Source organism: Protobothrops mucrosquamatus, unplaced genomic scaffold (genome assembly GCF_001527695.2).
Source record: "Protobothrops mucrosquamatus isolate PMUCROS unplaced genomic scaffold, P.Mucros_1.0 scaffold3185, whole genome shotgun sequence".
NCBI classification, from domain to species: domain Eukaryota; kingdom Metazoa; phylum Chordata; class Lepidosauria; order Squamata; family Viperidae; genus Protobothrops; species Protobothrops mucrosquamatus.
Genome location: NW_015389183.1, coordinates 42,504 through 63,572, shown reverse-complemented (window position 1 = coordinate 63,572; position 21,069 = coordinate 42,504). Strand labels below are relative to the sequence as shown.

Below are 21,069 nucleotides of genomic sequence, written 5' to 3'. Positions count from 1 at the left end.
TTACTGACACATTTATTATAGGTGAATTTAATTAAAATTCTCTTTAGTTTTTCCTACAGATCTCATAGAAAGGTTCTTAAATAAAGTGGAGGCCAACACAGGATCCCCAAAGTACCACACTCAATCTCTCAGAGTAATAACACACTGCTATTTATTTAATTCTCCCCTCATTTTCTTTCTCTTTTTGAGACCACGTTTGTGAAGTCCTTCTATAGAAAAACAAAAACAAAATAGACCTACCACAAACATTGCATTTTAACAAGTGTGAAATTCTTTCTTCTCTCACAACTACCCATTCCCCATCTCAGTGCTGGCATAAAGACTCTTCCAAATCTACCAGGGAGGTCTCATATATAATTTCTTTGCTTTATTACGTCTAGATAACTATGAAAAAAATGGCCAAAGATAGCTAGAGGTTGTAAAAACTTTCAAAGAAGCTTGGTCCCATTGAGTACAGGCATGATATTAACCCAATCTCCCCTACGGAATTAATAACCTTGATGGCTAAATCTAAGGTGGGATTTTTGAAGCTGGAAAACAATACTTCTATGACCTAATTCTCATAACTCAACTCAAAAAAAAAAAAGCTTTATCCTAAAATTGTTGCAGTTCCCTTTTTATCCTTATAAATGTAATTTGGTCGCAAAATCTAAAATTTATCAAGATTAATCAAACATGAACAACAGATCCTTGTTGGTATTGATTAATCCTGAGAGGGGAATTCAGGTGACATAGGCACAGTCAGGAATATATGTCAAGCACGAATCATTAGGTTCACACGTCAAGTTTCCAAATTACTAGTTTATTGCTCAAGCCTATACATAGGAATCTTATCAAACTAATTGTTTGCAATGGGTAAAACTAGATAAGGTTTAAAGGGATTCAAGTGGGGTTAGACTTCATCCTCTTGTGACTACGTAATAGATCCTAAACTAATTCCCTACTTAACTCCTCCCCCCTGACTCTGGCAGTCTTTCTCAGACAACATATATCCTTTATGGGACTTATAACTTGATGCTCTGTTTTAGGTTGTCTTCCAAATGAGCCAATTCCCATTCCATTAATATAGAATTAGGGGTTTTCTTTGGGGGGGGGGAGATGTGGACAACAATTCAATCTCAAATTGAAATGATACAATTTAATCCAATAAAATCTCACACCTATCAGTGGGATGAGCACACTTCTACAGGCAAGGCTATAGTTAGTCTGCCTTTACACATATTGTAGCCTACTTAAAATTCCAGTTACACAGAAGAATTTGTATGTTTGTAGGTATAGAATCTAAGTCGTATAAATACATGAATAAGGAGAGAGATAGAGGGGTGCTGTGAATCAGCTATTTAGTAAAACTGGATATACTGCTATTCATTTATAGCATAAAATTTGCAGTTAAAGCTACATATAGTAAAGATGAATGTAAGTACATGTTGACAAACTTCATTGGATCTATTATTACCTGGGTATATGTATGAACTTATTTTTAAGATTGTTATTGGATACACTCTCTTATCAGTATCCTTTAAGCTAAAACATCAAATGGAAGGGTCAGGACTTTGCTGTGTTTTCTTCTTTTTTTTAATAAAAAAAGCAAACAAAACCCTCAATTTTCTACCTGTTTTCTTGGCAAGTATGGATGTGCTTTTAAAAAATGCATTACAATCCTTGTTCCTCTTGTGCACAGAGTGCTCTGTTGTATTCATGACACAAAGAAAGGTGGAACACCGAGAAAAACAGCTCTGTAACCAAGGGAGATTTATGAATTGACAGAACTATACGTTGCCAGGTTTGACACTTCTCTATTGTAGAATGGATGAGCAGATCTTAGGACTTCAGGACTTACTTTGTTCTTTGTTGAAATTGTATGACTATGGCCAAAGGCAAAACTGAGCTCGTGTGTATACAGGTGTATGAGCCGAATGGAGTTCAGATTTAAAGCGAGTAATCTGCATATTTTTTAAAAAATGCATCCTGTAGAAGCGAAGAGGACGACCCTTTTCAATCACTTAACTTTTTTTTAAAAAACTTGCCACAAATATTTTGCTTCATTTACTTTATAAGTTAAATATGTATTCTGTATGACATACTAGCTTAGCTTGGTGTACATCACCTTCCCTTCTTGAAATCTGTCCTTCATAGAAAAGCCCTGAGGGAGATTGGACAATAAGACACTTGTGAATATCCAGGGCTGAACAAAGACTTGAATCTGGAATGAACCTACCACAGTAACCTTTGATATTCTTCTTTGATATTTTAAACAGACGTTCATTACTAAAGGACGAGTACATGCAATGTAAATTTAGAGATGGATGGATCGATGGATGGATGGATGGGTTAGGTGGATGGATGGATGGATGGATGGACGGACAAGGGGATAGCTAGTTAGGATGGATAGACACCAGACACATACACATGCACACAAACACACAATTTAATATTAAAATAATGCACACACTCACAATTAGAAAACCTGATATATAACTAGCTTCATTGCCAGGTTAATTTAATATAGGGTGAATATAGAGAATTTGTCTGACTCGCTAAAATTGCTGAGAGAAGGAATTCCCCACTGGATATTACATTTAATCATAGCTGATGAACTGTGTATCTTTTAATTTAAGTAGACAATTACACTGTTTCCAGAGTTGCACAAAGGCAAAGAAGGGGGTGATGAGCTTAGTAACAACTCCCACTCTATTATTAAATCTCACCTAAATTCATTTTTACACTCACCGTGTTTGCGATTTACAGTTACAAGATGCATCCTGACAGAATCATGAGTTTGAAGAGTTTTAGATTTCAGTCACTGTCCACTGAATTTGTAATTATGACAGTGAAATGCTCTACCACTAAGCTCCGGAGGTTTCTCCAAAGCTGTGTTTGGGTAAAGCATAGTTTACTTCATATTTAAAGTGAATATAATATTTTGTCCCCAACACCGCAGCCGATCTTGGACTCCAATGGGGTTTGCAGGAAGGAAGTTCTTAAAGAATTTCTTCCTTTTCTTTTTAACAACATCTTATCATTATTCTCTTAATTAAAAAGATCTGCAGATTTGGTCAATCCTTCTTCTCTACTGCAGGGAACATTTCTTTCTTTAAAAATGGTCAGACGTCAAAATTGTGAGGATAGAGTTCAAAAGCACCATGAGTTTATTCCATGCAACCTATACACAAGAACCCAAGCTACTAATGGTCAAGGCGAATTGGCACCAGATAAGAGTCAATGGGGGCTGGACCTTGGCCTCTTATGGGGTGTAGAAACTCCTAACCGATGATGGTTTGACTCTGCCCTCAGGCTCAGCCTGGTCGTCTCCTATACAAATCATTTAAAAATATTTGGAAAGAAAATATACAGCAAGGACACACCTCTTTTATCATGACCCTGAGATCTGCTATTCTGATCAATTCACTGCAGAATCAACACACTATCACAACAACAACAATGCAGCAGGAATGGGATGTGAGGGAATGTTGTCTAGATTCCCAGGAGGGAGAGAGTACTAGAAGAGGAAGAGGAGGAGTTGACAACACAGCTTAGATAGTTTGTGTGAGAGAAAGAAGGTGAAAACAGCTCCTCTCTAACAGTTCGCAGAGTAGTTTGCTTTAGTTTGGCAACATTTCTGTCTATAGGCAAGGAATATTAAAGGAATCTTCTCAGAAGGATCACAAGAAGGTTGGACATATAATCTATTAACCCTTTCAAAAGTGAACTTAAAACCAGAGAACATGAGTATGAATTAAAGTTTAACTTTTAAGTCGGGATTGCACCCATGGGTGAAGAGGGCTGGGCAGGGCTGGGGAGAGGCCTAACTCTACTTAGGGCAGGGGTCCCCAATCTGTGGGCCACAGGCCACTACCTGGCTGTGGTCTGTTCGCAAGTGGGCCATGTGAATGGTGTGCTGATGCACATACGCACATGCTCACATGTGCCCACAGCCCCACTCACGTGAGCAGCGGATGCAAACACACACACCCCGCTCACACAAATGAAGCTGTGTGTGCATGTGCGTATGTGGGCGCCTGCCCCTCACACAATACCAACCCCTCTTCCCCCCTCTGTCCTGCACTAGGCCAACCTGGAAAGATTGGGGAACACTGACGAGTCTAGAAATTAGTGGTAGAAGGAAAGGCAGAGGCTGGGGGCGGAATCAAGAGAGTAATCACCCTGGAGTCATTACGTTCCCACAAGCAGTCTAAGTCTAACCCCTCTTGCATCCCGTTGACTGTTATGTAGCACCAGTTTAGTGCTGATATTAGTGGACTAGATTCTTGTGTATAGGCATGAGCAATAAATCAGCTCAGCTGGAACAATGTATAGTCCTGATTTTTCACACCCGACATCAGCCTTTTTTTTTTGGCTACTTCGGTTTCATTATAAAGCCTGGCGTGAGAAGAAACCTCATATCCATCTACTATGCAGGAGAAAAGCTTCTTCATTCTGGTTTGACTCGGATGAAGGTTTTGAGTCCAAGAAGCCTCTCCAAGCCCGATCAGCAGGGCATCATTAGCACACGGAAAAAGAACATTGACAGAACGTTAATGACATTTACACTGCATCAGCTATCAGCACCTGGGATTTCCTGAAAGCTCCTGACGGAGGAATAATTCAGTTAAGCTATTCTGAGATGCACATTTTTGTTCAGCACATTTTCCCTGGCAGACAGAGGAGGGGTTATGCCTTGGCATGATTGCTAACATCAAAACCTGAGCATTTTCACAGCTAATGTCTTCCCCAAAGTGAGCGAAAGGGATAAAGAGACAAATAAACCGGAGCGTTGATCTGTGGTGATCCAGGTTTAATTCACCACTCAATTAAGGAGCTCACTGGATGAGTTTGAGCTAATCACTGTAGCTTAGATTCGCCTGCTTCACAAAGCTATGGCTGGATAACATAGCTGGCTCAGGAATTCTGGGAGTTGAAGTCCACGAGTCATAAAAGAGCCAAGGTTGCCTACCCCTGTAGGAAAAGAAGTATCCCAAAACATCTTGAGCCCCTTTTCTGCTTGCTGTTTAAAACAGCTTACAAAACATGTATATATTTGTAGGATTAACCAAAAAAAAAAGGTGCATGATGACAGTAAGAAATGGAAATTCGGTCACCATAATTTCTCATAGCTGATAACATAATTTTAGCATGTATTATTGCCTAGGATTTTGCATTGTTCAGTAATGCTCCTTGATGTTTTTAAATCTGATGCGACTTAGCAGATAATGTGAATTCACTCATGAATTAACTCTAAGTAGTTTTTCATTTCTACGGGTTAAATAATGTTTACATCATAAACAAATGGAAAGTATTAAGTACGGCGGAAGTGACAAAGTAAACATATCCATATTTCATTATTTCCCACTATGTCAGTAGAGAAAGTTTCAAGAGCAGACATGTCAAACCCGCGACGTCACATGACATCGCACAACGTATTGGGATGGTTTTGCCATTGCTGGCAATGGAGTGGGCGCGGCTTCCGGATGATGCGTCCGGCCCGTGGGCCGGCAGTTTGACACCCCTGTTCCAGAGAGAAATTCATTTTCTTCTTTCGATTAACCTTTAGATTTCTATATTTCTCTATATTAGGCAAGGCATCTGTTGCTTTTTTAGATCAGAGGCCCCCAACCTTTTGAGCACTAGGGACCGGTTCCATGGAGAGATGTTTTTCTGCGGACCGGAGGGAGGGGCGTGCCTGCATCCCGCGGGTGGGGCTTTTGCCTGTTTGTGTGGACCGGTTTCTGGTATGCTGCAGCCCGGTGCCGGTCCACGAACCAGGGGTTGGAGACCCGTTTTAGATTATTAGAAACCATTTTTCCCCTCTATCATCATCCATTTTGTTAAAAAATAATCTAACAGTTTGTACTTTCAATTAGATATCAAATGTTTTTGTTCCTTCATTAAGATACTAATGTTATTATCCAAAAATATATAATCTTACCAATTACAGGAGCCAGAGAACAGTTAAATTAGTACAATCAGAAACAGCGTACTCGTTTTATTGAAGTGCTTTGGCTTTCTATACTAATTTGCACCATTTATGCCACATGTTTTCTTATCACTAATTGCAAAATTATGTAGGAATCACAAAATATTTGACTTTCTATGCAACTGATAAGTTACAATGCCAGCTCTTCTCTGCTAATAGAATAATGAGAGGAAATGAGCTAAAAGTCAAAGATAATTACCTCACTGGTAGATCACTGTTTCGAAACACAAAAAGCAAAACATGTCTGATCAAGGGGAAAAAAGGACGATAATTCAGTTATAGTACTATAACTGAAATACTCAAATCTAACAGTGTTATAATCACAGCTAGTCAAGAATATGTCACCACCACATTTCAATAGTGTCTGCAAACTTGGACAACCTCAAAAAAAATATGATATTTTTGAGTTGGGAGAGGTATAGAAAAGTCCAACTCTATGTCAACAAACATGGGAATTTTATTGGTGAGCAAGTTGGGACATGATAGATATACAGACTTGTAGAAATGATAGGAGATATTAAAACTTGGAGTCCTCTAATGAAGATAAGGAGGAGGAGATTGAAGAGAGAGGAAAGGAAATATTACGGAATCTGCTACCAGGAGATACCGTCTTGGTCCTCAGAGTGAACAGCTTGAAAAAGGAGATTAAACAAGTATATGGGAGATAAGATCTCAAGCGCAGGTTGTGTGTTCAGTATCAGAAGCAAAAGGCCTCTTGGATCAGCTGTTGAGGAACACAAGTAGAACACTTTTGTGACCCTTCCTGCTTGTGAGCCAGATAGCTGATTTGTTGCTATGGCAACAAGGTACTATTTTGATTAGATCTAGCTGTTATGTTTAGCAACTTCTTAGGAAATTAAACAACAAGCCATGAAGGTGATACTCATAAACAAACCCGATCAATTTCAACGGAGCTTATTTCCTAGAAGATGTTTATAGTTTTGTCACTTTAAATCATTTCACTCTTAGTTGGTGATAACCCTGAGATCCTCTATCTTTCCTTTAAAAAGATAGACACAAGTAAAAGAAAATGTTGCTCGCCATTGACACAAGGTAGACCAGGGGTGTCAAACTGCCGGCCTGCGGGCCAGATGCGTCATGGTGAAACCGCGCCCACCTCATTGCCGGCAATGGAAAAAAAGTCACAATACGTCACAACACGTCACATGATGTTGAGAGTTTGACACCCCTGAGATAGACAGTCACAATTAAGATCAACCAATCGTCTGTAACGGACGGATGTGAGATTTTTCTTTTAAAATGCCTCAATTATCTACAGACAATGAAACGCAATAGAAAAGTCAGTGTCAAGTTTTTGAAATTGCCTTTGTTTTCCTAAACTATTAGAGCTAGATCAGATTATTTTAGCAAAAGACTTATTAAAGGATGAGTTTTCTCAATTACTGAAAGCAGAGGGGAAAAAAAAACATCAACTACTATGGCAAACTATGTTTGAATGTCAATGCCCAGGACTGGAACGAACTTGCATATTACAGTTACAGAATTAAATAGAAAATATTTTGAATTGTCCCAGATGTCAACAAAGAATCAGTGAAGTTAAAAATTACATCCTGTGAACCATTTCTTTCTATGATGCTCCCTAACTTAAAGGAAGAATAAGCTAAAACTGTTGCAGCTACTATAATCCTGAGAACAAAAGATAACAGTCAAATACGGTGAGATATATTTTGCAGAAGATAGGTTTGAGGCTCCCTTTATGGTTTTTTTTGGAATGTATGTTTATGTCTGTTAGTCATTACTTTTTATTCCAGAATGATAGGTAATCTGATACCTGCAATAGCTGCTAGCAATTAATTAATTCAATCTATAATTATCTTCTTCAAACTGACTCTAAACTGCAAAACCTCAGGGCCTGTTCGTTTTGTGTTTGTCTGCAACTTTTTTTTTCTTTTAGTTTTGTTTCCCTTTTGCTTAATGAAAAAATGCTGCAGAACTAAAAAGCTTCTCAACTCTTTGGTGTCGTTACTGGGCCCAATAAAAATATTCCCTACATTCTCCTCTTTGTTAACTACATGGGGAAGTAAGAAAGAAAAGAGCTGCAATCATATATAAATAGGATGCTCACCAATAGACACAATTCTGGTTGTTTAACACCTGGCAGTCAGAAATGGGTCTAAGAGTGGAGGTTCTATTTAACTCTCAAGATTTTTTTTTTAAGAATATATAATTCGCACATATGAATCTTTGTGTAGAGTAGAGTAGAGTAGAGTAGAGTAGAGTAGAGTAGAGTAGAATAGAATAGAATAGAATAGAATAGAATAGAATAGAATAGAATATGGGCCAAGTATGATTAGACACACAAGGAATTTGTCTCCAGTGCAGAAATTCTCAGTTAACATGCAAAGCAACAGAGTAATATTAAATATAATAATGATTTCAATAAGTAGGGGTAGTAGAGAGCATTTGAAAGATAATGATACTACAGCCACCATTTTTTCTGTTTTTAACTTACCACGTATCATCCTTCCTAGACAGAGATATAATATAAAAACATATATGCCTGTACACACTGTTGCACATTAATACAATCACATGCATATCAAAACATTTGCCTAATCAAGATTGCAGGACATAAGTAAGTTAAAGCAACAGAACTTCCATTAAGGTATCCATCACCACTTAAGCAATCTTTTTCGTGTTCAGTCACCTACACCTCAAATCTCTTCAGCATACACAAAAACATGAATGGGGAAAAAAACTAACCACACAAAAAATCAATAAAACAAGAACTACTGAACCCATGCTGGCTGGAGAATGCTGGGAGTTGAAGTCCACAAGTCTTAAAGTTGCCAAGTTTGGACACCCCTGTGCTAGAGTCTCTCAGATATATCTGTTAGGGAGACAGTTTTAGTGTTTAGTCCAGCAAGATTCTGTCTATTGTGTGTAAACAGATAAAGAACTGAGTTTGGCTAGATTGTTTCATTGTGCGTAGTCTGACAAGTCATTTCTCAGTTGGAGAAATCCATTTGTTGTTTTTCATATGTCTGTTTGCCTATCCATCCTAAACAATTTGGTACTGTCAGCAAATCTGGCCATTTCATGGCTTATCCCCCCAAATAGTGCATTTTTAATGAAGCAGGGATTTCTTACCTTATTTCAGAACTGACAAAGGACACAGATGTTCTAAGCTTCATCCGAAATTTCCACAAGTAGCCAAATGAGTAGCTACTGTCCAGCACACACTCAGGTACCCTAGTGAGGAAATGACTGAAACATCATGATTTTGATTAGGGCAAGGAATGAATCAAGGCAAACCTCAATTCATATATTCGGTAGTCTATCTAAAATAATGAGAGAGAGAAAGTAGATATTCCTTTGTAACATAAACAAAAACAACTTTCTAATCAAGCAGACCGTCCTTTCATTCAAAAGTTATTCTATGTTATATAACTTAACATTATAAGCAGGACATAATTCACATATTTGACTAGCAAACAAGCAATAACTTGCAAAGGATATGATCATTTTTTCAACGAATTTATCATAAGGATCTTCTATTTTGGGGAATTTCTTGATGTCATTTTCCAAACGCTGTATCTGGTGTCCCATGGAATCAAGATTGCTTTTAAGACTTTGAGCTGAAACTGAGAGAAAATATGGTAATTCAGAAACCAGATCAGGACTTACGAGGGGGAAAAAAAGCTATGTCAGAAGTAATATTCGTGAAGGCAGTGAAGATAATTCCATTAATATGTGCCCTCATTTTTCTGAATTACGGCTCATAAAAGTTCTACTATTCATAAAATAAAGGGAAATATATAATATAATATATGAAATCATAATGCTTAATGTGAGAATGTCACTATTTTATTCTTCCATTAGTTCAAACTGATCTAATTCTATTCAAATTTATTGATAGAAATGCTAATATTTCATTCCTTTGAATCTAATTTGTAGATTAAACAGAAACCCAGTTTCAAAGAGATTCCATCTTAGCAATATATATAGTTGGTGATTTAAAGAAAATCGGCAGAATACATCTTTTTCTCTCTTTCTTTTTAGTCATGAAATGACTAGATCTGTAGAAACCTGTATGCTGAAACTTTTTACTGATGCTTCAAACAACTTTAATTTAATGGGATGATGCAAATTATTGATGTTCCAAATAGTGCTGAGCAAAGGCACAGGAACAGTGTAACACATCACCTTTGTAATTAATTTTTGTAATTAATTGCCAAGCAGCAGTTACATTGTTCAGATTAATATTAAAAGTTAATCAATTAATATTATTTTGTTCACCGTGGAGTATCTGATCTATTCTCTTAAATTATTCTAGGATAGTTTCATTAGCTCTGCAGAGTAATATTATGAAGAGAACAGAAAGATGTTCAAAGGGATGGGAGGGGTTTTGTTTCTGTGTGTGTGTGTGTGTGTGTGAATGTTAAAATATATACCCTGTTTTTGAAATGAGCTTAAGGCATTTTGTAAATAGCAAGATGGTGGCGGTAATTGCTGAAACAAAGCAAAACAAACAAACAAATTTGTGGTTTAGACAAAAGCATACTCCATCTGCATTACAGATGAAAGAAACTGAGAGCATGGAAAGAAAAATTAGTGTCCCCCCCCCCATCATCATTTCTGTGTAGAACTGAACAGGAAAAACAAAGTGATTGCTTACTTTGTGTGTTATAAATTTCACCATGTGTACATTTGTATCCAAGTAACAAAAGTGCTATTACAATAAATAAGCTATTTCTGCTTCTTCTAGCTCCTGATGATTAATTCCAGGTAAAAAAAAATCATGGCTGTAAAAGTGGAGATTATATATATTCGTGGGCAAATGAAATCAGTGGCTGCATCCCGAGTCTTCCATTGCCAATATTAACAGAAGAGAAGTCAGCAGAGAAAAAAAATATGAATGAATGAATGAATGAATGAATGAAAGAATGAGCGTCCAAAAAACTGGAGATCCTGAAAGCTACGAGTGGTCCAAGCAAAGGCAAAGCCATTGTGATATACCATAATATGCCTTTACTAACCACGGCTCTTTAAGATTATAGTCCATGCTCATTGGAAATGCCACTTTGTGAAGAACCTCTGGTGAAGCTTAAGCTTAAGCTGCAATTCTTGAGTTGAGAATATGACAATTGTGAGAATGGATTTGACCAACCTTCCTAATGTGCTAGAAGCCATTAGAAAGACTGACAGAGACATTAATTATTCTTGCATTCAACCAGCATATTAAAACTCTGGGGCCTGCAACAGATTTTCGGGCAGTAAATTTAGGACAAATAAAAGCGAATGCTTTTTCCTTCAAGCACACAACATAATTTAAAAAAAAACTGTGGTAGCAAGTTGTTTGAGGGACTATTTGGCGTGTAACTGGCACTGTCTTAAAGGGCAGAAAAGCAGATCGAACGCAAAAGGCTAAACCCAGTACATGAGCAGTCACACCGCTAGCCAGAAATAGGAGATTGTTTTTCAAATTCCAGGATTATATTTGTGCTCGCCCAAAAGCAATCCAGATTCACTAATTCATTTCCAAACACACACAAACACAAATGGCTTGAATGACCATCCATGGTGGATGATGATGAAAGACAGGATAAAGATTTCTGTCGCAGAGTAATTTTCTTTTCATCACGTCACATAAGCACAAATAATTCAAAACCAGCTTTTAAACAGATTATTACTTAGGGAACAATTCATCCTGGCGAGTGTCTGGAATGCGGGAAAGGTCATAAGACTCATTTCGTTGCCGAGACAAGTAATTTGCTAGACTCTTCAGCATTCGGGCTGTAAAAATTGCCTACAGAGAAAAAAGAGGCAAAAGGAAGAACATTTTCTTCCCACAGATTGTCTTAGCAATTTCTACGATGTGTAAGTTCTACGATGCTGGATACTTTCCAGAACAATGTTGAGGTTACGGATAATCCTCAACGTACGATCACAATTGAGCCTCTATTGCTAAGTGAGGCAGTTCTTAAGTGATTCATGCCTCGTTTGATGACTTCTTTTTGCCACAGAAGTGAATTTTTACCTAAGTGAATTATGGGGTGATTAAGCAAATACTGGTCAATAGCTCTGTTTCAAATGTGCAAAAAAATGTGAAGGGAAAAAAGCACAACGTGAAACAAAACGCAAGCAAATTCTAAAGATTTGTCTTGTGTGCAGTTATTATGAACCACTGGTTTTTGTAGTAAAACTGAGGCACACAGAATAGACAACAATTTGGAATAGGCGACATTCTAAATTACTCAGGAATAGTGTGATAGAGTTGAGCCCTGTGAATGTGCTTGTATGTGTTTTTGTGTTTGTATGTGTGTGTATGTGTATATGTAAATGCACATAAGTCCTATTGCTTTGCTCTGGGTTTGTAATAATGATTTGGAGGGCAATCAAAAATGCTAAATTGTTCAAGCTCGTTTATAGCGCATGTAATGATTTAATAAATTGGTTGGGTGTGTGAATTATAGACCGGGATTGCATCTAAAGCACTACATTTTGAAGATACACAGAGACATCCCCCCCAAAAAAAGTACAATTTTTTTTTTAAAAAAAAGAACCTGCACATGAAAATAAAATACAATAATATGGAATCAAATAAAATAAATAAATAAAATAAATAAAATAAGACTTGCAACTGGTTCTGATTCCAAAACCACTGCTCAAATGCTGAGAACATTAAATAGCAATTGAAGAATAGATACCAGGGAGCTGGCTACTAAAAAAAAAGACTATAAATAAATAAAGCTACATAATTTAATTGGAATTTTAATCCAGAAGGACTTTTAAATCCCCCCCATTCAGATTCCAAGATTAATACTTTGCAGGGCTGACAGTTCTGTGTATTTCACACTCTTTCTTTAGCTAAAGAACTTGTCTTCAGGACAGCAAAACAGTTGCTAGGATACTACAGGGAAGTTTTACTAACCGCACTGTTCTTATCCAATTCGAATTCTGCAAATGATCTATTCTATAATATATAAAAGGGAGCTCTAACAAAGAAACAAATTGATACAGGCAGTCCTTGAGATACAACAGTTCATTGAGTGACCATTACATCACCACTGAAACTTAGGACCATTTTTCACACTTGTGACCGTTGCAGCATCACATGATCAAAATTCAAGTGCTTGGGCAACAGACTCGCATTAATGACGGTTGCAGGGATCCCCTTTTGTAACTTTCTGATGAGCAAAGTCAATGGGGAAGCCAGATTCACTTAACAACCATGTTATTAGCTTAACTGCAGTGATTCACTTAACAATTGTGGCAAGAAAGGTCATAAAGTGGGGCAAAGTTTACTTAACAAATGTTTCACTGAGCAACAGAAATTTTGGGCTCAATTGTGGTCGTAAATCAAGGAAAGGAAATCTTCCCTTCCTCCACCCCAAAATAAAATGAAGAGAGATGAAGGATGATTGATGATGATGATGATGATGGACAGATGGACTATTAATGATTGGACTACTAAAGGTCCTTTCGTACAGAAGATATAAAAACGGTTGAAGCTACGAATTACATTGTGAAAAGATCAAACAGCATCAAAACAGGAACTTCATACGGAAATATACCTTAGTCAGTGTGACTCTGTAAGAAAAACATTCCCAATATTTTCATAGCTTCTTTTTCACAAATGTTTCCTAAACACCCCAATGCTCTGTCCAAAACAGATAAGAGGAGAGGAAGAATGCATTTACTTTCCTTTCAATATATGTACTAATAAAAAGTGAAAATACTATAGGAGATATTATTTACCCTAAAATTCTTTTATGGCCTTTGTTTGCCTTCTGTATTATTATAATCTATACCAGAGATATCCAACCTTGGCTTGCTGGGGAATTTTGGCAGTTGATGTCCACAGGTCTTAAAACTGCCAAAATTGGACACCTCTGATCTATACATTCTATGTTGGTTCTGGATGATTCATCAGAACAGTGTTTTCCTAAACACAGTGGCTCTATCATTAAAATGATAAAGAAGAATACCACAACAGGCAACCATTCCTGTTTTGTGGTATGTATATGATTAAAAAAAAACAATAATAAGGAAATCCCTGAAGCAGTACGAAAAGTAAAATAAAGGACTCATATTTAAAGCCATCGTACGTTAATCTTGTCCTTGTCTTCTGAAAATTTTATCTTGCAGAAAAAGCTTACTTAGAGAAAACGGTTCCTGGCTGCTCCGTTCACTTACCTGGGCAGGAAAGCTAGAACAACTTTTAATACAAAAAGTATTTCACAACTAGTCTTGCCCAGGAAGGCGTCAGGCCTCATCAGAATTTAACGAGACATTTAATCTCAGAAATAAATTAACTGACATTGTAAGATCATGCTTAATGAGGCAAGAATGCAAAAAAAGGGGCTATGCTATAATGGAAGTATAACCTATGAAAAATAAGCGTAAGACTCATCAATTGTTTGGTTTTCTGTACGATGCAGACAGATAGACTTTCAAAGTTCATAATTAAGGCAGTGAGTCAGCTAACGTTGCTTTCTTTGCTTTATTGCAGTAAAACAGATGATACATGGAAGTGATAATTACAAGTGCAAGTGTTCCATGAACATTGCATTTGTGAGCTATGAGCTGTTCAGATTCGACAGTTAGTACCAAATCAGATGTGGTATGCACAGCTCTTTTAAGGGCTTAAAGACAGAGAAAGTAGTCGGGATCATAATGACACTAATTTAAGGTCAACCGAAAATCAAACTCCAAAAGAATCCTTCTCCCATGATCCCATCTTCACCCTGAAAATAAATCAATATAATCTAGCTTCAGTAGAACCATCTGGACAAGACTCTAGCAAACACATCAACCCTAACGTTGGGCCTTGTAATTGGAAAATATCCAACCGGGATCAATGTGGCATCCTATACAACTTCAGATATGAGCTGTCTATGTAGTGAAAGATGAGAGCAATTTTGTCCTCAAATTTTAGAGAACAAGCCACATGTGTTACTGAAGGTTATATCAAGTCCTCTATCATCAGGTTAAATCTAAACGACCTCAAACAGCTGGAAAAAGCTTTGCTAGATAATTTGGAGACAATGCAATGAAAAAGAAGAAGGGAATAGAAACCTCTTCGGTTCCATCCTTATCAAAGAAGTGGCTTGATGGTGAGGTTGAATGAATTTGAAGAGGATTTCTTCCACCTGCAGTTCAAATTGCTTCACTGTCCTGAATTTACATATTAAATGCTGACCTGGTCAGGTTCTACAGTACGAGAGTGTCTACTTAGACATGATTCGAGAAAATGATCAAGTTGTATTTTTTTCTTTTACTTTTTCCTAGAGCCCAGTGGAATCTGGCAGAATTCAAACTTTAATTAGGATGTAAATTTGCCATGATTGGGAAATGAAATTTCCATCCCCATGTCAGCATCTCTGGACATTATACAGTAGCTATTATAAACATTTGTGTGCATGGCTAGTATCTCCTAAAGTAGAACTATGTCCAGCTATGGTGCTAGCCTCATACCCAAAGAAACACAACTGTGACTGTTGTGTTTCTACTTTGTTTATGGTGGGAAACAGACTGAAATGAGACACTATTTTTACCTGAATACTAGGTAAAATTCTGACCTACAATTGTCAACTCAACTGCAGTCTTTATTAGGCTATGGTATCCGGCCCTAATTTTTGAACTTCTTTGCTTCTTCTCCATTCCCCATTTTTTAAATAATATCTGGTCTCGCAAAAAAACTGGAGAACTAAAAACTTTACACACACCGTTGTATCATTAGGGACAGTCTAATTAAAAAGCAGGACTGTAAGTTATTCTTAACACACACCAACATCAATCACAAATGCATTTTAGAATGGAGAAGAACCAAAATCATCAAGCCAAAGACGGTAATAGGAACTAAGTGGTGTTATAAATTATTTTATTAAAAGAATTCATCAGACGAGTCAAACTTAAGAAAACACAAAAAAGTCTGTTCTTTCCAGCAACGCAAAGCTTTAAAACTTTATTAAGCTTTAAATTAGCTTAATAAAGTGACACAGATTAATAATCAAAAACAGGCCAGCCTCTTAATTTAACTATGTACTGAAAGCAAGTGTCTGCTCCAAAGACATTATAGCATTTAAACCTAAGTCCTGGTAAGGGAAAATGTACAACTACAATTAAAGAGTGCTGGTAGTATACAAAAATAGGCTTGATATGCACTGGGGATATTTTATTGCTTTGCAGCAGGAAGTGTACATAGTATGAAATATATCCTGTAAGCAGAGCATTCTGCAATAAAAGGAACCGGCACAAGAACAAAGCACTAATAAAATGTTCACTGCATTACAACAGCAGAAGTGAAGGTGGAATTGCAACCATCATCTTAGGAGTGACCAAATCACCTCAGAAGCCAACCGAGGTCTTTCTGTGTCTATTAAGCTTCAGATTATCACCTGGCTGCTAAATTCAAACAACCGGTTCTTCAGGCATAGAGTGAACTTTCAGAGAATGAACACTACTGATCTACTTGCCTGCTTATCTACTTGACCCAACTAGAGAAAGCAAAGCAAATAAAACACAGCTACTGTATTTATGGAACAGAAGAAAAATAGGAGGGGACAGTGTCAGAGTAAAGATGTATTGTTCTGTTTTTCTGGGAAAGGGAAGTTATTGGCTGCCTCTTTTATTTAGGCCAGGTTCTTACGTTCAACCACATGAGTTCAATGGAAATAAACTTCTGGTAAATTAACGTCTTTCATGCTGTTTTTATTATTATTATTATTATTATTATTATTATTATTATTATTATTATTATTATTATTATTATTATTATTATTATTATTATTATTTTAGGGTTTTACTTTTTAAACTTCTCATAAAGAGAAAGGCTATATGTTGCCTCCCTTTAGAGCTTCGTAAGGTGGGATAAGTCTCCCAGTGCTTTTGAATGTCTTTCAAAGCATCTCAAATCCCAACAAGTACTAACTTATTTTCCCTTTAAATGCAACTGGAAGAAGTGTTCTGATGGAATGTTTATATTTACTGGCATTGTGGACCAAACATTTGGTAAGCATAGGGTACCCATACTTGGTCCTTGAGATAGGGATTACAAAAAACACACTATAGAAGGAAATGGAGATAGTGTGTGTGTATATTCTATACATTCTACTATTAGTGAAAATATCTGGATGTTGAGACTCTAGAAAGAGTACGGAGAAGAGCAACAAAGATGATTAGGGGACTGGAGGCTAAAGCATATAAGGAACGGCTGCTGGAATTGGGTATGTCTAGCTTAATGAAGAGAAGGACGAGGGGGGACATGATAGCAGTGTTCCAGTATCTCAGGGGCTTCTACAAAGAAGAGGGAGTCAAGCTATTCTCCTGAAGACAGGACAAGAAGCAACAGATGGAAAATAATCAAGGAGAGAAGCAACCTAGAACTAAGGAGAAACTTCCTGACAGTTAGAACAATTAACCAGTGGAACAACCTGCCTCCAGAAGTGGTGAATGCTCCAACACTGGAAGTTTTCAAGAAGAGACTGGACAGCCATTTTTCCGAAATGGTATAGGGTTTCCTGCCTGAGCAGGGGGTTGGACTAGATGACCTCCAAGGTCCCTTCCAACTTTACTACTACTACTACTACTACTACTACTACTACTACTACTATTATTATTATTATTATTATTATTATTATTATTATTATTATTATTATTATTATTATTATTTCAATTCCAAACAATGTAGGAGCACAGATATCTCATCTACTGTTCACCTTATGGCTTGCAAAGGCCTAGAGAATTTAGTTGTCTAACATCTAACAAGCCAAAGTGCTTCTTTTTCTGTCCAGGTCAATAGCCTACAGAGTAGGCACTTAAGAAGGGCTATGTTTCTGGAAACCCAAAATGAGAGAATTTATTTTAAATTGTACTATTTTTCTTTCCTTTTTCTTTCTTTCTTTTTCTCTGTGGCAGTTACAAATAAAGAAGTGGGTTGTTAAACACTATATTAAAATGAGACGTTTAGCTGACTCCTCTTCTCATAAGGAAACATTAAGAGCAAAATGTTGATAATCCAAATCAAAGATTTATTTTTTTTGAATGGTAGCCTTTATATTATAGAATGGAATTTGAGGTCATCGTCAAGCCTGATGATTTTCTGGAAATTTATTAAACATGAGCTCCTCCCGAAACTGTTTAGAAAGTCACAAATTGAGAACATTAGATTATTAAGTATTGCTGTGTTGGTTTATGTGTCTAATGATGCCATGTTCAGAGGCCATAGTGACTACAATATATGGAAAACTCACACACTTAATTATAAACGACAATGTATATAAATGAGTCTATCAAGCAGATCAACAGAGGAAGAAGAGAATAATAGGAACGAAATAATTTGTCTCATTTTGGCTTCATATCCACTTCAATGATGGAAATGGAGAACAATGAGAAGCTAGAGATAGTCATTCCTTGCCTGTTTTTATGACTACCACTAAGTGGATGTCTGAAAGGAACTTTGTGTAAATGCTAATCATTTATACATTTGTTTAAGAGAAATACATTTGTTTACAAATTTAGTCCTTTCACATTTTCATCAACATTGAACTTTTAAAACAGAGGTGATGCATGAAGAACTTAGCGTGAAAGGATGAAGACATGAAACTTCCACCATTAGCTCTTTTATCAGCAAAGAACGCAGTAAGCTTTGAGATAATATTTCATCCATTTAAACTGATCTTGTGCACTGTTGGCATACAATTTTTTTCTCTCGTTCATACCTGCCAGGATAAACAATCCCTTGATAAATCAGAAGCAAACTTTCTGTAGGATGGCTAATGGCACCAAGACTGGCGCGAATCTTTCTTTGATGGATGACAATGTTGAGTGTTCCATGTACTGAAGGATGAATGTGGGGATGAAGACCAAACAACTCCTTCACACATTTTACGTTGCATTCAAGTCTTCTGCCACAAACTACATACTTTCAAGAATACCTGCTTTTCAGTGAAAGATTATTTCCAGTTCAGCTGGCGCTAATGTCTTCCCTGTCAAATGTTTAAAATGAACTTTCCAGAACAAGCCTGGAGCAACTGGCTGCTCTAATGATAATCGCAGGCTGTTCAATCCAATTTTGCCAGACTGGTGGGAAATACAACACACAGCACTAAATTCCGTAGCTGTAGCATTTTAATCCCAGGATGTTAATTAGCAGCTACTTTAGACAATGCAGCAAACAGCAGTCACCTGACTGTCAATCTCATCACATTAACCCTCTGGCTTGCTTAGCATATGAAAATGGAAAGCCAACGGTTTATTAATCAGGAGACATGAATGGAGCGCTATTGGAAACTTTTTAAAAGGTGATAGACATAATCACTATAGCACAGCTGTCTTCCTGTACACACACACACACACAGGATAGTTTTGAGGCTGATAAATAGGCAAAAGTGTTTTGGAATTTCAACGTATAATTTTTGCATCTCTGAGAAACAAGGCAATGAAAATGTCTGAGACATATGAATCAGAACTAGTATGGCATAAATGGTAGAAATGTGGTTTTGGTAGAAATATATATCTGTTTTTAACAGCTTTTTTTGAAATTACTCCCAAGGGTTAAGTTTATCCAAATTAATACATTTTATACTCCAGCAATTCGCCCTTCTTCTGCCAAGTGGGATGAATTATGTTTTGTAGAGGTATATGAAGTTTGAATGGGGGCTTCAGTATGAAGGAGCTGGGTCCAATGTCTTCTTTCAACTTAATGGAGGCATCAAACATGGATAGGTGTCCAAAACGTGTGTGTGTGTGTGTGTGTGTGTGTGTGTGTGTGTTCTAGAAATGCAAAAATGGAATTTCCAACTTATACTCACTTCACATAAAGAGATCAAAGCAGTCAAAGGAGATCAAAGCAGTCAATCCTAAAGAAAATTGACCCTGACTATCCTTTCAAAGGACAGATGCTGAAGTTCAAATATTTTGGCTACCTAATGAGAAAAGACTCATTGGAAAAGACCCAGATGTTGGGAAAGGCAAAAGGAGAAGGGAACAGCAGAGGATGAAATGGCTAGACACTGTCATTGACCTAGTGGGCATGAGTTTGGACAGACTCAGGAAAACAGTGGAGGGCGGGGGATCCTGGCATGCTATGGTCCATGAGGTCACAAAGAGTCAACATGACTTAGCGACTGAATGAGTCACTTCATAGAGGTTTCATGAGGATTAAAAAGGATGGAAAAGTCAATACTGTATTTCACGCAAAACAGAATTAAAACTTTTTAATCTCAAGAGATATTAGTCTATTTTTTCATAAAGTTTTTCCCCCGCAGTTTAAATTCTATATTTTATTGCTTCAGTAGGATAAATAAAATAAATGATTTAAATTTAAAATATGGGGGAGAATACCAAAACTGAAATACTTAATAATGAGAAAAGGACACTCACTGGTTTTTGCCAAGTTTCTGCCAGGCACCATGGATGGTATAATAGGCAGTATGACACGACATGAATCATTGATTCGATGTCTTTATCTGATCATAAAGTCATATGATTATTATATGGGAAAGTAATATCTTTGCTTATAATTTCCAAAACAGGTAGTGTACCCATTCAAACAAGGTTTTCTTGAAAGACCAATATATACAAGGGTGCCACGGAATGATTCATCTTTGCTTCAAGCATGAAATAAAAAACTGCAGGACTCAGTTCTGCTCTCTGTGCTTAATCTTGGTTGATAGTTCATTAAAATATAAAAAAGGAAGTATCTGAATGCCTTTTTTCCTCTATAATCACAGTTTGCATAGCACAGTAATGTGACTCTTCTCCTATGTTCTCTAAAAGGCAGAAGGTGACAAGCAATTAGACATTAACACAAGTGATATGAAACCAATTTATTAACACCTGAACTTCAGTATTTCTGAATTAGAAGAAGAGGAAGGTCAAGTAAGCACAGATAAAGGGCATTTCACACACCCAGTGAGAGAGTAAGTAATAAGCACATTATCTAACTAGCAAAGTGACTTTTTAAACAACTTCAAGCAAAATGGAATTCTCAGCTCACAAATGTGATAATATGCTACTTTGCAACAGAATTGTCAGTGGAAGCATTTATCTTATCCTACATTTAGAAAACTTTTTTGGGGAGGGAGTGATTTAGGAGAGAAATATTATTAATCAACAAAGTAACAGTC

General features: G+C 36.9%; 1 protein-coding gene across 1 annotated transcript in view; it reads right to left on the bottom strand.

The window, feature by feature from the left end:
• Positions 1–21,069, bottom strand: part of LOC107297213 (protein diaphanous homolog 2) — an 80,581-nt gene that overhangs the window by 37,537 nt on the left and 21,975 nt on the right. The window contains exon 6 of the mRNA XM_029286251.1: positions 9,455–9,579. Within this exon, the coding sequence (XP_029142084.1) occupies positions 9,455–9,579 (125 nt within the window). The remainder of the gene's footprint in view (positions 1–9,454; positions 9,580–21,069) is intronic.